Source organism: Ovis canadensis, chromosome 11 (genome assembly GCF_042477335.2).
Source record: "Ovis canadensis isolate MfBH-ARS-UI-01 breed Bighorn chromosome 11, ARS-UI_OviCan_v2, whole genome shotgun sequence".
In the NCBI taxonomy this organism is placed as follows: Eukaryota; Metazoa; Chordata; class Mammalia; order Artiodactyla; family Bovidae; genus Ovis; species Ovis canadensis.
The window spans coordinates 41613071-41627191 of NC_091255.1; the positions used below are offsets into that span (position 1 = coordinate 41613071).

General features: G+C 57.4%; 1 protein-coding gene across 2 annotated transcripts in view; it reads left to right on the plus strand.

The window, feature by feature from the left end:
• Positions 1 to 597: 597 nt before the first annotated feature.
• LRRC75A (leucine rich repeat containing 75A) overlaps positions 598 to 14121 on the plus strand; it is a 34455-nt gene continuing 20931 nt past the window's right edge. The window contains exon 1 of one of the 2 annotated variants that reach the window (XM_069542927.1): positions 598 to 1039. In XM_069542927.1, the coding sequence (XP_069399028.1) occupies positions 788 to 1039 (252 nt within the window). In that variant the 5' untranslated portion in view covers positions 598 to 787. The remainder of the gene's footprint in view (positions 1040 to 14121) is intronic. The other variant, XM_069542928.1, reaches the window with a different exon arrangement.

Genomic DNA, 14121 nt, shown 5'->3' on the forward strand with positions numbered 1-14121 from the left:
CAGGACCCTTCTCCGGAGGTGTGCTAGCAAAAACGAGAAAAGGACTCTTCTTTGCCCTGGATGGTCCAGCTCTTTTGCGACTGGACTGTTGCAGGCTACGGAGTCGTCCTAACACAGCCTTGCACCTGGTTTCTGCACCACCACCGGCCCTCACTGGCCGAGTCTCAAAGGAGTGTCCATCAGAATCAGTCAAGAGGCTAAAAATGCAGATCGCCAGGCCCCACGGCGGAGATTCTCACTGAGCGGGTCTGGGGCGAGACTGGAAGTCGGCGTTCTCAACAAGCCCTCAAACGACTTGGGCGCGGATGCTCCGCAACGCCCACTTTGAGAAACCCGACTCTGGGGCTGAGACTCCAGCCCCGCTCCGCCTCGATTCTCCAAACTTTCAGCATGTCGCCGGGCGCATGTCCCCCCGCCCCGCTCCGTGGGTCTCATCCACGCGCGATCGTGTAGCATCTGGGGAACGTGGTGAGGACCGGGAGGGGGCGCAGGGCGGGCGAGCGGAGCCAAGGGGCGGCGAGGCGAGGAGGGGCGCGCCGGGCCCGGAGGCGCGCGTTGGCGGGGCCGGGGGCGGAGCGGCCGGGCCGGGGCGGGGCCGGCGGGCGGCGAGCGCCGGGGGAGCGCGCCCGGGGAGCGCGGAGGAGGAGCGCGGCCGGCGCCCCCGCCCGCCCTCCCGCCCGCGCGCAACAGTTCCCCCAAAGTTGCGCCCGGGAGGCGCGCGCCGGGCGGCCGAGGGGCGGGCGGACGGCGGCGGGGACGCGGAGAGCGCGGCGGCGGCGGCGGCGGCATGGGCACCCGGCAGACCAAGGGCAGCCTGGCGGAGCGAGCCGGCCCCGGCGCGGCGCCGGGCCCCCGGCGCGAGCGGCCCGACTTCTGGGCGTCGCTGCTGCTGCGCGCCGGGGACAAGGCGGGGCGCGCGGGCGCGGGCGCGGGGCTGCCCCCCTACCACCGGCGCGTCGGCATGGTCCAGGAGCTGCTGCGGATGTTGCGCCAGGGCCGGCGGGAGGAGGCGGGGACGCTGCTGCAGCACCTGCGCCAGGTGAGCGCCGGGAGGGGCCGCGGGGGCGCCCCGCCCCTGCCCAGGAGGCCCCGGGGCGCCAGGGGCACCGCCCGGGCCCCTTCTCGCGGGGACCGGGCCCGGTCCAGCCGCAGGTGCCTCGGCGCTGCCCCTGAATTTGAGGCCTCGGGGCAGGGCGGAGGAAGGCTGCCCGGAGAGGCCCGGCCGAGGGGGACCTGTTGGAATAATGTCCTCGTTTCTCTCCTCCGCAGGCAGAGGAGGAGGCTGGCCCGGGGCGGTGGGCGGCGGGGGACGCCTGCCTGAGCCAAGGTGCTTCTCTTACCCCCTACCCACTGGCAGTCTCTCCCATCAAGGGTCCTCAAAGAATGCTCAGTTGTCAGCTTCCCCAGGGGGAGTCCAAGGGCACAGCTCTGGGACTGGTGAGATTCCAGCCCCCAGGGGCTTCGCTTGCCGGGAGGCACCCTGGGTGAGAGGGGGTTCAGGTGGGAGACAGGTCTTCTCTCCCCTGACTAACTTTGACCGGAGCTCAGCCTGGAGCCGAGCGGTGGGGTGGGGGAGCTGGCCCGGTTCCCGTGGGACCGGCTGGCCGCAGGGCTTTCCAAGGCTGCCTGGGCCCTGCCCTCAGCCTGATCCCCCTGGTTAGGCACTGCCTTGGCACCTCTGGAGGGTCCCCTCTGCTTTGGGTCTCCCTGGGGCCGTTGCTGTCCACTTCTCTTGGGCTTGTTTTCCTTCTTCACTTTTTCATCCATTCTGTGGATTCTGTCCAGTGGGAGAGAGGCAGGAAGGCGCCCCTCCTGCATCCCTAGGGTTTGTCCTGGCCGACCTTTGCGGGGTAGCTGAGTCCAAGCCCCATATTCTGGCTCAGTGGTGGAGTCTAGTGGGGATGGGGAAGGGGCTCTGAGGTGGCCTGTCTGAAGTTCTCCCATCACTGTTGAAAGAGGCCGTCAGAGAGCCTTCCTGGGGGAAGCTTCAGAAATCAATCAGACCCTCATCCCTCCTGGAGTCTGTAGCACCCCCCTATCCCACTAGGGATCTGGTGTGTGGTCACCCTGGAGTGTGTGTTCCCAAGCTGTGTGCACACAGGGAGAGGGAGCCAGAGGCCTGGGGGCTTGGGAAGCCTGGGGTTTCTGCTCTCCCCTCCACTTTCCCAAATAGCATCCAGAAGGCTACCTGAGATGCTGCTGTTTCCCCAGGTGCCATCTCTGAACTGAATCTTCAGAGAAAGATGACAGTTCACACTTAGTAACTTTTTAGTGGTGTGTGTTTCTTTGTCTTTCAAGAACTGAAAGCCAGGTTATGGCCTCTGTGGAAACTGTTTTGCTTTCTATCAGAATAATGGGTTTTCCACACCATCATATCCATTTGCAACCAGACGGTGAGATGCTTTCTCTGATTGTATGCTGTCTCCCGGCACTGGGGTGGGTGCTGCAGAGGGTACAGGACCATGGAGGGGCTGACAGTGGGGGTCAAGGCAAGCCCTCCTGGGGCTGAAAAAGCAGAGTGCAGCCCCTGTTCTCGAGGGCCAGTCAGGGCCAGTCGTTCGGGTGGGGCCTGCAAGATGAGTGTGATTCCACATCCTGGAGAACCTGAGCTTCCCCTTGGTTTTTGGAGAGTAGACACATCCCTGTGTCCCCCACAGGCTTCCCTGATGGCTCAGACAGTAAAGAATCCGCCTGCAATGCGGGAGACCTGGGTTTCATCCCTGGGTTGGGAAGATCCCCTGGAGAAGGGAATGGCTACCCACTCCAGTATTCTTGCCTGGAGGATCCCATGGACAGAGGCCTCAGTCCATGGAGTCACAGAGACGGACACGACTGAGCAACTAATACTGTCTGTGTCACCCACAGCGTCCGGAGACAGGGAGCATTTCCTAACAGATGGTGGCTCGTTGGTGTCCTGACACTCTTCTGTCCTGACACAGTGGCACAGCTGATAAGGGTTGGAGGAGGTCAGCCAGGCTTCCCCTTTGCTGCAAAAACAGCAGAATAACTTGCCCTCCTGCTCCAGGCACGTCCTGGGCTCTCGTGACCTCTGGTTGAGGCCTGTGGGCTCTGCAGAGCCGGCAACGGGCCTGCCTAAGGTGCAGATCAGGGCCCTCCAGGGAGTGGCTGGGAGACCTGGGCAGCATAGGATGTGAGCCCCAGTGTCCAAATGTCCGTGGGAAGCAAGAGGTGGTTTTCTAGGACCCTGAGGCTGTTTGGAGGGATGAGGAGCTGCATCTGTGCTGTGCACAGAAGTGGCTCTTTCCCCCAAATCTTGTTTTCCTTTCCAGTTTCCTCCTCTAGGCCGGGGGTGGTGATGTTCAGAAAGCGAATGAGCAGTCACTGAGAAACAGGAAACACCCAGGGCTCCCTAGGGTCGGACCAGCAGGGGCGCATAAGTAACAGGAGGCGGAGGTGGGTGTGCGGATCTCAGGGTTCGGTCATGCTGGGACACTGTTCCTGCCCCCCAGAGCACAAGGGTGGGCATCAGTGAACAGGCAGAGGGAATGGGAGCCCAGACGGTCGTGGTCACGGTCATCCTCACCTTCTCCTGTGTTTGTCCATGTGTGTGGCTGCCCAGAGCCCCGTGGGAGGGGGCTGGAGGTTGTCCTGGTCTCTATGGGCCGTGAGCTCTTTGGAGCCCTGAACGATCTCTCCACACTCTTCCCAGAACAATGTGCCAACATTCACAGTCCTGCAAGAATGTTGGAGGGTTCACAGACCCCAGGTTCAGAATACACCCCTGTCTGGGACCTCTCCTTCCCAACCTGTGTGACTTGTGACAGGCTCAAGATGTGGAAGTGGGCCTGGGGACCACGTGTGACAGTTGCAGTGGGCTGAAGGACTGTGGCTGCCGGTGCCTCTGCTTCTGAATCTAGGAGTCTCTCTGGTCTTAGATTTGGGGGGGAGCTTCCTGACTGGAGACTCTCCAGCCTGTCCCTGCATGTCCCTTGCCTGAGCAGTATGGGGAGGCCTCCTTGGTGTTTAGGATGCTGAGCTGTGCAGTGGGGAGGGAAGCAGGCTCCCAGGAAGCTGCCTGCTGAGGGAAGGAGCCAAGGGGAGTCCCCTTCCCTTGAGGAGTCCTGCCATCTTGAGAAGAGCCTGGGGCCTAGGGTCAGCTCGGGCAGCTTGCATTCCGGTCCTCAGTCTGCTCCCACTTGGGACCCAGCCTATAACCTGTGAGTTGTGTTCCTCGTTTCCCTGAGGGTATCTAAGGTACTGAGCAGAGCAGATGCTACAACTGTGTGAGATTGCGTCGGCTCTGCAAACCTAAACCCGTTCTCACGGCAACAACGGCAAGGAACGAGAGTATTTGCTTGGGGTCTGGCCGGGCTGCTGGCAGGGTCTCAGTCACCTTTCTCAGGCTGGGCCCAGGAGGTTTTAGATTCTGTCTGCCTGACTAGGGCTCAGTCTGGGCCAGAACTCACTGAAAGTTCAGAAGCAGTGTGGGGCAGCGCTCAGGGAGCTGGGGGGTGAAAGAAGCTAATTGTGGATGAAAGAGGCTGCTCCACTCCCCTCCCCCAGACCTCCCCCTTCTCCAGGTGTCACTTCCTAAGTCTTCAGCTCACACCTGCAATCTTCAAGATGCCCTGGGAAGAAGGACCCATTAGTCGTGGAGAGAGGGCGAGTGCCAGCCCATGTAGGAGGCGGGGGTCATCTCTTGGATACAGGGATTGCTCTGAGTCCCCGGGTCCCAGACTCAGTCGTCTCCCAGCCTCATGGAGCACCAGAGTAGGGGCTCAGTTCCCCCAGCATACACCAAGCTGAAGTGACCCATCTCCCAGCTTTTCCGTAAAGAGGATCTGATTGGGTTGGTTTATATGGTGCAGCCTTGTTGGGCAGGGCAGTTCTAGGGTCAGTCTGATGGTATGGCTCAGGCCACGTGACCAGGGTGACTGGGCTGGCCTCACGCTACGCCTGGGAACACAAGCCACCCCCACAATGCAGAAAAGAGCCCTCAGGAACCTAGGGTGCTGGCTGCCCCAGGGGTCTGGATAAGTCTGCCTGGGAACCCAGAGGCTTGGCAGAAAGATGAGCAAGAGGTTGCCTTTTTCATCTGACAACCCCCAGAACAAGCAGGGAGTTCCCCACCCTTAGCCTTGATCTTCTCCACCTGGGATGCACGTCCTCCTTTCCATGGAATGCTCCTTACGTTTCCAAGGCCACCCTCCTGGGCCACGTCAGCTCACGGACTCTGAGATTCAGTTGCCGGTTAGGCTGTATGGATTTAATCGTCCATATGTACGTCATTTTCCCCACTGTCCATTTTGTTAGACTAAGTCCCACACTTCCTGAGAGTGGAGACCACCCCCACCACCTCTGTCCCTGGCAGGCGGTTGACACCGCTAGGTTGTGGCGAGCTGCAGTAAGTCGTGCGCCAGGGACACGCTGTCTTGGTGTGTCCCCAGCAAGCCCTTGGGTCCGGGCTGTGCACCCCGGGGCTTATTTGCCAGGCCCGTGGGTGCAGTCGAGAGATCTGGCGAGTTTGCTTTCATTTGGTTGGATTCCCGGGAGCCCTGTCCACAGGACTTGGCTGTTCTTGGCAGCCCTCCAGGCAGTGGTGTTCTTGGAGAGAGGAGTGGCATGGTGCCCGGCCTCCGTGGGCACCGCAGGGACCCCATGGCAGGTGCCGTCTGGGGCCTCTGCTGAGGTGGCAGCAGGGAACGGAGCCTGGCTGGAGGGCCCGGCCTCCACGCTCCTTGTGCTGAATCATGTTGATTCCATCCGCAGAGAGAAAGCTTCCTCCCTCTATAAACCCTGCTGCTCTCTGGCCAGGCTGGGCACTTCCAGTGATGCCGAGGCAGGGGGAGCCCCAGGCCAGGGCCTGCTCTGCTGGTTTCCAAGGCCAGGGATGCGGCCACCTCTGTGTGGCCAGGAGTGAGGCCAGGGCCTGAGGCTGGGCCAGCTGTCCTGACTGCAGGTCTGGTGGGGAGAGACCTCCTTCGGGCTCCCCTGCACCTGCCAAAACACTCCCCCCAACCTCCTGCAGGCAGAAGCCACCTCCGAGAGAGTTATCCAGGTGACTCAGGTCTTGGTCTGGCTTCCCCATCAGGATGCTCAAGGGGTGGGGTCCACATCCAAGGAGATCCCCTCCCCAAAATGGGGTCTCAGCCTGCCATCCACCTCCCTCCCCTGGCCTGCCAGCTGTGTCCTATCCACTTTCATTAGGAGAAACAGGGGTTGGGGTGGGGGCAGTGGTCAAAAATGGCAGGCTCCATCGCTGCCCCTGGAAGTGGCTGTCCTGATGAGCACAGTGACCTTGGCCAGCCAGGCAGGGGTGGGGGCTGGCCTTCATGGTGCCTGGCTCTCCTCCCCACCCCACTCGCTGGCCCAAGCAGCGCCCACGTGGCTCTCTGGGAGCATTTCCCAGCCTTCTTCTTTTTTTTTTTTTCAACTTTTATTAGCTCAGACTCCTGGCTGCTGCAGCCATATGGAGTTCTGCCGACGGCTGCTGTTCAGGCGATGTGGCATTTCGATGTTTCTAACTTCATCTTCACCAGTATAGACAAGGAGTCAGGCAGGAGTGGACAAGGACAGTGTTCACCTGCAGGGTGGCCTCACGTCGGGCCTGAGGGCTGTGCCCCCAGCCACGGCTGCCCCTGCCCACGCTGTCCTCTGCGTCCCAGCTTTTCTCGGCCTCTGCCACTCCCCCTCCCACCATCTCTTCTCTGTGTCTCTCCCTTTCCCTGGGTGAGAAGCAGACTTTGCATCTCTGTTGTTCAGCTCATCTTGGTCAGCTTCCCAGGGCTGCCCCCACCCCCTAGCCTTCATGGCAGGAAGGCAGCCGGGGACCGTGAGAACAGGAAGGAGTGGGGGTCATTTCGTTGTCTAGTCTGGTAGGGGCCAGCGCCTTGGGTGGGGGAAGCTCTAGGGACATCCCTCCTGCCCATGCCCTGCTTCCCGGTCCATAAAGCATTTTCTCCTGTTTATTTAGCTCTTTAAATAGTCCTATGAGGTCGACAGGATCTCACTTAAAGTAAGAAACGGTAGGTTTTCTTTTTTAAAAAAAACAGTGCATCATCATTGTTTTGAATAATGCTGCTTTTGAACTGTGGTGCTGGAGAAGTCTCTTGAGAGTCCCTTGGGCTGCAGGGAGATCCAACCAGTCAATCCTATAGGACATCAACCCTGAATATTCACTGGAAGGACCTATGCTGAAGCTGAAACTCCAATACTTTGGCCACCTGATGTGAAGAGCTAACCCACTGGCAAAGACCCTGATGCTGGGGAAGATTGAAGACAGGAAGAAAAGGGGACGACAGAGGATGAGACGGTTGGATGGCATCATCGACTCAATGGACATGAGTCCAACTCCCAGCAAACTCTGGGAGTTGGTGAAGGACAGGGAAGCCTGGAGTGCTGCAGTCCACGGGGTCACAAAGTCGGACACGACTGAGCAACTGAACAAGACAATTGTTCAAAAATGAGAAAATACAGATGAGCCAAAATAAGACCTCAAAGAGATTCATCTGTTGTACAGTCCGGTGTCTGCCCCTCCAGGCACTGCTCTAGGCCCTGGGAGGCAGGAGAAACCAGAGTAAAATTGTTCCCCCACCTCATGGACAGATTATGAGGATCAGGAAGCCAGCATGTGCTCAACAAGGCCTTGAAAAAGGGCTCCAAGTTGTGGCAGCCTTCTCTGGGGACCGGGGACCCTTGGCCCTGGCCCCAGCACAGCCCTTTTCCCTTCTCTGGCCAGCACAGTGAGAGGCTGTGTGGCTGAGGAACCACTGAGGTTCCTGACCGCCTCACAGCTTCTACCAGGCTCCTGTGGCATCAGGATGGACCCGTTCATTCACACGTGAGCCAGAGTCCCTGTCATGCTCTGATGTCACTCCCTTGTCCCCAGTTTGTGCAAGAGCTAGGACTGATCCCCACATACGGACACAAACCTCTCCTCCCTCAGGGCTCCCAAACAGACCAGCTCCCAGGTGGGGCTTTGTCTCTCCTGCCCTGACAGCCCCTCCCGGTGGCCCTGGTGCTCAGGCCTGAGCCTCTCCTGCCCACACCTCCTTCTCATGGCCTTGGCCCCCATTTGTCCCCCAGCACATTCTGCAAGTGGCACTGTTTCTTTCATTCATTTGTAGTTGACCGCGCTGGGTCTCGGTTGCTGCATGGCCTCTTCTCTAGCTGCACAGAATGGGGCTACTCTCTAGTTGCAGTGCTTGGGGTTCTCACTGCGGTGGCTTCTCTTGTTGCAGAGCACAGGCTCCAGGGCACAAGGGCTTCACTAGGTGCCGCTCCCGGGCTCCAGAGCACAGGCTCAGTAGTTGTGGAGCACGGGCTTAGTTGTTCTGTGACATATGGGGTCTTCCCAAGTCAGGGATCAAACCCACATCTCCTGCATTGGCAGACAGATTCTTCACCACTGAGCCACCCGGGAAGACCTAACTGGTACTTTTTTCAGTAGCTTATTTGTTAAAATAAGATGTCGAGATGGTGGTGGCCAAGATGAATTAATATTGGAGGAAGAGGAGAGCAGAACCCAGCTTGAAGAGAGAGTGGTCCCTATAAGGGGCATGTTTCATGAGCTCACTGCCCCTCCATGGAGCGTGGCCACACCCCTGCTCCTGGCAGCCAAGGACTGGAGGTGTGAAGGCCATTCAGTGAGAAGTGCAGAGGGCCCAAGGATGCCTCATTCCCTCAGATGCTTCCAGGGAGACCTAAGGCCACCCCAGGCCCACACAGCCCCTTTGTGAGAAGTAGGAGACACCTGTCTGGTTGGCTGAGACACAGTCAAAGCTTGGCAAGTTCAACCCCATCCAGACACCCTTGTGCAGTGCACACCCTGCACAGCTGTACTTAGCCGCCTTGGTGAAGGCATGCAGAAGTTCAGTCTTTATCAGCTGAAGCCAGTCAGGAGGCTCAGCCCTTCTCCCATGTGGCCCCTTGGGTACAGCCTTCCCATGTCACCTGAAGCAGGCAGCAGTTCAGTGCCAGCCAGATGGGATGATTTCTGCCTCTGAGCCAGACGATTGTCCCCTTCCTCCTCAAATGGGAAGCTGAAGCAATTGAGCACCTTCTTCCAGCCCAACACTCCCACCTCTCCCAGAGGCAAAGACACCTTCAGTGAGTCTGGAGTCAGGCCCATAGGGCTTAGGAGCACAGGGACCTTCAAGACGCCTTCCTTGCTAAGCTCCCATCATCTCCAGTCCCCACCCATGTCCTGGGGACCCAGGAATTCCCCTCCAGCTTCCCAGACTGTTTATATCCCTGTCTCTGTGGAAAAGGAAATGGCAACCTACTCCAGTATTCTTTCCTGGAGAATCCCCTGGACAGAGGAGCCTGGCAGGCTGCAGTCCATGGGGTCACAAAGAGTCAGACACAACTGAAGTGACTTAGCATGCACGCATTCTGGATGCTCCCCATTTCCTGTAAATAGCCTCCATCCACCTCTCCAGATAAAAGAACTCCCTTCAGTTGAGTTTTCCTGGAATGAGCCTGTCTTCTGGACTTCCTGTCATTCCCAGTTGCAGACCTCATCCCCATTTTCTCCTAGAGTTGTGGAGTTTTGGGGTAAAAACTCCCACAGGGTTTCCAAGCAGCTGCCAGCCTAGAGACCATCAGGAGGGGAAGGTTCTCGGAGATGGAAACAGACACAGAAGGTTCCAATTAACCGGTTGTGAGAATTCTCACCTCTCTATAAATCGCCTGCTGGCTAAGAATCGGCCTGGTCAGGCACGGGGAGCTTGATAAAGGTATTTGTGCTGTGACGTGTCTCAGTGGGAGGATGGTCCATGAGCTAGGGCTCAGACATGGGGGCACTCTGAGGGGCACGGGGCTCTGGGAGGTGGGGGAAGGCCTGGAATAGGAGAACGGGCAGTGGGATAGAATTAGAGAAACAACTTACTTTTGGAAAACTGGTGGCAGCTGGCCAGGAACCCCAGAGGAGCAGGGGCAGCTGGCTGGGGACTCGAGAGCAGGTGTGTCGCATGTGGGCCCTGCTCTGGAGGGAGTCTGGCCACTGAGGAGAACCTGTGGGCAGAACCCAGGGACACTGGGATGGGAGAGAGCCTGAGACCCTGGCAGGAAGCTCTGGGCCGTCATGGGCCTGTTGCTTGGGCCCTTTCACTCCACCCACCTCCACCTGCACCGCCGCCCTCCCAGAGTCCCTGGAAAATGAGGACAAACTCCGTGACTCCCGGAGATGGGCAGAGCCGCTCCCTCCCCAGGGACACTGCCCTCGCCCTGCAGTCTCTGGGACTCACCGATACCTCTCGGTGCTGCTGGTTGTGGCCCCAGGTTCTTCCGCCTGTGGGGCAGTGAGGCCCCAAGGAGGAGTTGGGTGGGGAAGAGTCTGCCGGCCAGAGCTCCTTCCCTGGTCCATTCCTGCCCTCCCCACTGCCCAGAGAAAAGGCCTTGGGGAAATGGGCAGGGCTCACCCTCAGCCAGAAGCCTGGGGGACCTTTTCCTCCTCTCCCTGCACTTCCCCACCAGCCCCACACCTGGGTGTGAGCTGGATTTGAGCTGGACTTTCCATCCCTTGTGACTCATCTCTGCTTACCTGGGTTCTTGGAGGTTGTGACGGGGCCTTGCCTCTGACCTAGAGATTCAAAGTGGTAAAGACCCTTTGGGTTCCCTGGTGACCTAGTGGTTAGGACTTAGGGCCTTCACTGTGAAGACCTGGGTTCAACCCCTGGTTGGGAAACCGTCTCACATGCCAAAATAAAAAATAAAGTGGTTAAGACTCTCAGTGTGCAGAGGCGGTTGATTTTATGTGCCTTCTTGGTGAGGTCATGGTACCTAGTTTCTGGTGAAATGTGAGTCTAGATGTTACTGCAAAGGTATTTTTTAGATGATATTAGCATTAAATCAGGCTTTCCTGGTGGCTCAGATGGTAGAGAATCTGCCTGCAGTTTAGGAGACCCAGGTTGGATCCCTGGGTCGGGAAGATCCCCTGGAGAAGGGAATGGCTCCCCACTCCAGTGTTCTTGCCGGGAGAATCCCATGGACAGAGGAGCCTGGCGGGCTACAATCCACGGGGTCACAGAGAGTAGGGCAAACTGAGTGACTAACACACGCAGCAGCAGCGTTAAATCAGTCAACCTTGAGTAAAGCAGGCGGCCTTCCACAGTGTGGGTGGGCCTTGTCCCGGATCGGTTGAAGACCTTGCGAGGAAAGGCTGGGGGCAGGGGTGCTGAGTTTAGGCTGGGGGAGGTGGCGGCAGCAGCTCTTCCTGGGGTCCCAGCCTGCCGTCCAGCTTTCAGATTGGCCAGATCGCATGGTCACTGTTCCTTACACCTCGCTCCCTCCTCTCCCTCTCATCCACTCACACCCTATCAATTCTGTTTCTCTGGACGACCTTTACTTACGTATGTGCTCCAAGGGCTGGCAGCCGTGGGAGGTGGAGTAAGAAATCCCAGGGCCCACCCCACCCCCTTCTCTGCCACTTGCTCACAGCCCTCAGATCCTTGACTTCTCACCCTGAGAAACAGGCTGTCCCCATGAGGTGTGTCCTGCTTGGAAAGCAGGTTGTCAGGGAGCCAGACAGAAGGAGCCTGGAAGTCACCCTCCCCCACCTCTGTCACCTACATTTCCTTCCACAATGGACCAAACCTTTCATTTAAAATGGACAACATTAACCGCAAGAGAGACAAATGGGCTTAAGTGCGCTTCAGAAGGCTTCAGCGACAGATTATTTCCTAAGTAGAGACCTGGAGGCTGCAGGATGGATGACAGAGTGCTGAGAATCCGTGGAGTGTAGGAGCCGGTAGACCTCAGGGACCCGCTGGCCCCAGTCTTCCTGTAGAATCCCAGACCCACAAGATGCGGGGCTGGTTGGGACTGGAAAGGAAGACTGGGGAGTATAATAGTGGGAATGCCACCAACCTTCAGAGTCATAAAGCACAGTAGCTGAAAGGTCCGATGAGGGAATACAGTGCTCTTTGCTGAATTTCTTCTTTGGGTTTCAAACCCTGGTGATCCAGGCCTCTTCTGCTGATCTCTCCCACTTTCTGGGAAGAAAGAGTTGATGACAGGCTCACTTGTAGGTGGGGGTGCTGTCGTGCAGCGGGACAGGAGGGTGCCCAGGGCCACACTGACCTAGGGGTTAACTCAAGCCTGGGCCTGGGGGCTCCTATCATTCCCCAGCAGAGCCTGGGTGGACCCATGACCACAGAGCAGAGCAGACCCCCTCAGGCCTACTGGGCCTGCAGCTGATTTTATGATTTTCTGAAGAGAAAGCGTCCTTTTGTTATTTATTTGTTGCTACTGCTGCTTCTTGGATTTTAATTGAATTACACTTGGCAGCGGTCAGACATGTGTTTCCAGAGGCCTGCTTTGTGCAAAGGGTGTCTGTTTTAAAGACTTCAAAGTTAAAACACAAACAGCACGCAGCCATGAAGCCACCCTGCTGCATCCTGGCGGGGAGAGCAGACCCGCGGGCACTTGTCATGGTTGAGGAGGGGCGCCGGCCCGCCTTCAGACCCCGCGGGACCAGTGGTCATGGGAGCACAGGAGTCACCAGCCACGCCTGGGGGATGAGAACGGGCTCTGTGATGGGACCAGAGCCCATCCTTGCCCCTCAGCCAGGTGGGCCAGCAGGCAGGGGGCAGTGGTGACTGGGTCCTGCGGGGACGGGGGTGGGGGGAGCCTGCCACCAGGGCCTGCGAGTATCTCCTGGGCTCCAGCTCCTCCCCTGCACCCGGCAGGAGTGGCCTCGCCAGCAAGCAGGCCAACACTGGCGCGTTTCCTTCAAGGAGAGGCCAGGGTAGAGGTTGCTTTCGTGACTTTGGCTTTGCTGTTTGCTGTTTCCAAAGTCTGGGTGTGTGGGCGTGGGCGTGGGCACTCAATGCCTCTTTCCCCAGGGATACAAGGACAAGGATAGCTGCCTACCAACCGACTTCGGCCTCGTTGTGTCCCTGGGAGGTTTACAGGGTCCTTGGGGCCTTTTTGTGCAGATACCACATGCTCCGCACACACACACATTAATATATACACACATACAAACTGTACACACATACAAACACCCCATTTACATATACACACCCATCCATACACATATACACACATGTACATACACACTTGCCCTACACACATATATATACACACACATACACACAGTGCTCATGGGTGCTTGATTTTCTCAGTTATGATTCAATATATTGAACTGAAAAACTTTAAAGCCTACCATTTCCCTAACATTTTAAGTTTAATCTACAAATGCCATTATTCTGTTTATGAATCTAGTAGATTTCAGTGGTCACATTTAAGGGTAGGAGGCTTATAACTTTGTTAACTAAATTTATTTAGCTATCTTAGTGATCTTACAAATTTAATATGTCCAGTTTTCCTAAGTTTGTAAATAGCCATGCTAAAAAGCAGGACTTTCCCAAGCTCCTAAGAAGTTCTTAAAATGTAACATATTAAGCTTATAAATAGGGTGGATATGAAGTTCTGTTAAACATTTCAAAACTGTCACAGACTTGGCCAAATCCACCCTCAGTGGGCTGCTTAAAATCTTAAGCCCAACCTCAGCTGGGCACTCACCCCTTTCAAATTGGAACGCAGGTCTCATTTGTTAGGTTCTCTGACTTACCTGATTCTCTGTGTGTGGGCGCTAAGTCCGTTCAGTTGTGTCTTTGCGATCCCATGGACTGTAGCCCACCAGGTTCCTCTGTCCATGGGGTTCTCCAGGCAAGAATACCGGAGTGGGTTGCCGTGCCCTCCCTGGGGGCATCTTCCTGACCCAGGGATTGAACCGGAGTCTCTTAAATCTCCTGCTTTGGCAGGCAGTTTCTTTGGGAAGCCCACTTGATCCTCTAAAAGGTTACAAATGTGTGAGATGCCAGATTGACACATTTCTGAGTGTATCTGAGCTGCTTCACTCCCATAGGTCCTGGTTGATTCAACCCTGTCTGAGTTAAGGACACTGTCAAGGGAACAGGGGAGTCACAGGCCCAGTGCCACCTCCAGGGGGATGGTCTCCAGGGTCCTCCAGTTTCCTTTCTGCAGTCCTCCACCTCCACCTCCCACCCCCAAACTCTTCCTCCTCCAACTCCCCCATCCAGGTGGCTTCCTGTCTGGGTTGGGTTCTGTCTGTCTTTGCTTCTCTCATGGTCCTTCCCAGTGCTTTCCTCCCTCGAGGCCCCACCTCTTCAGCTTCCTCCTGGATGTCTCCTG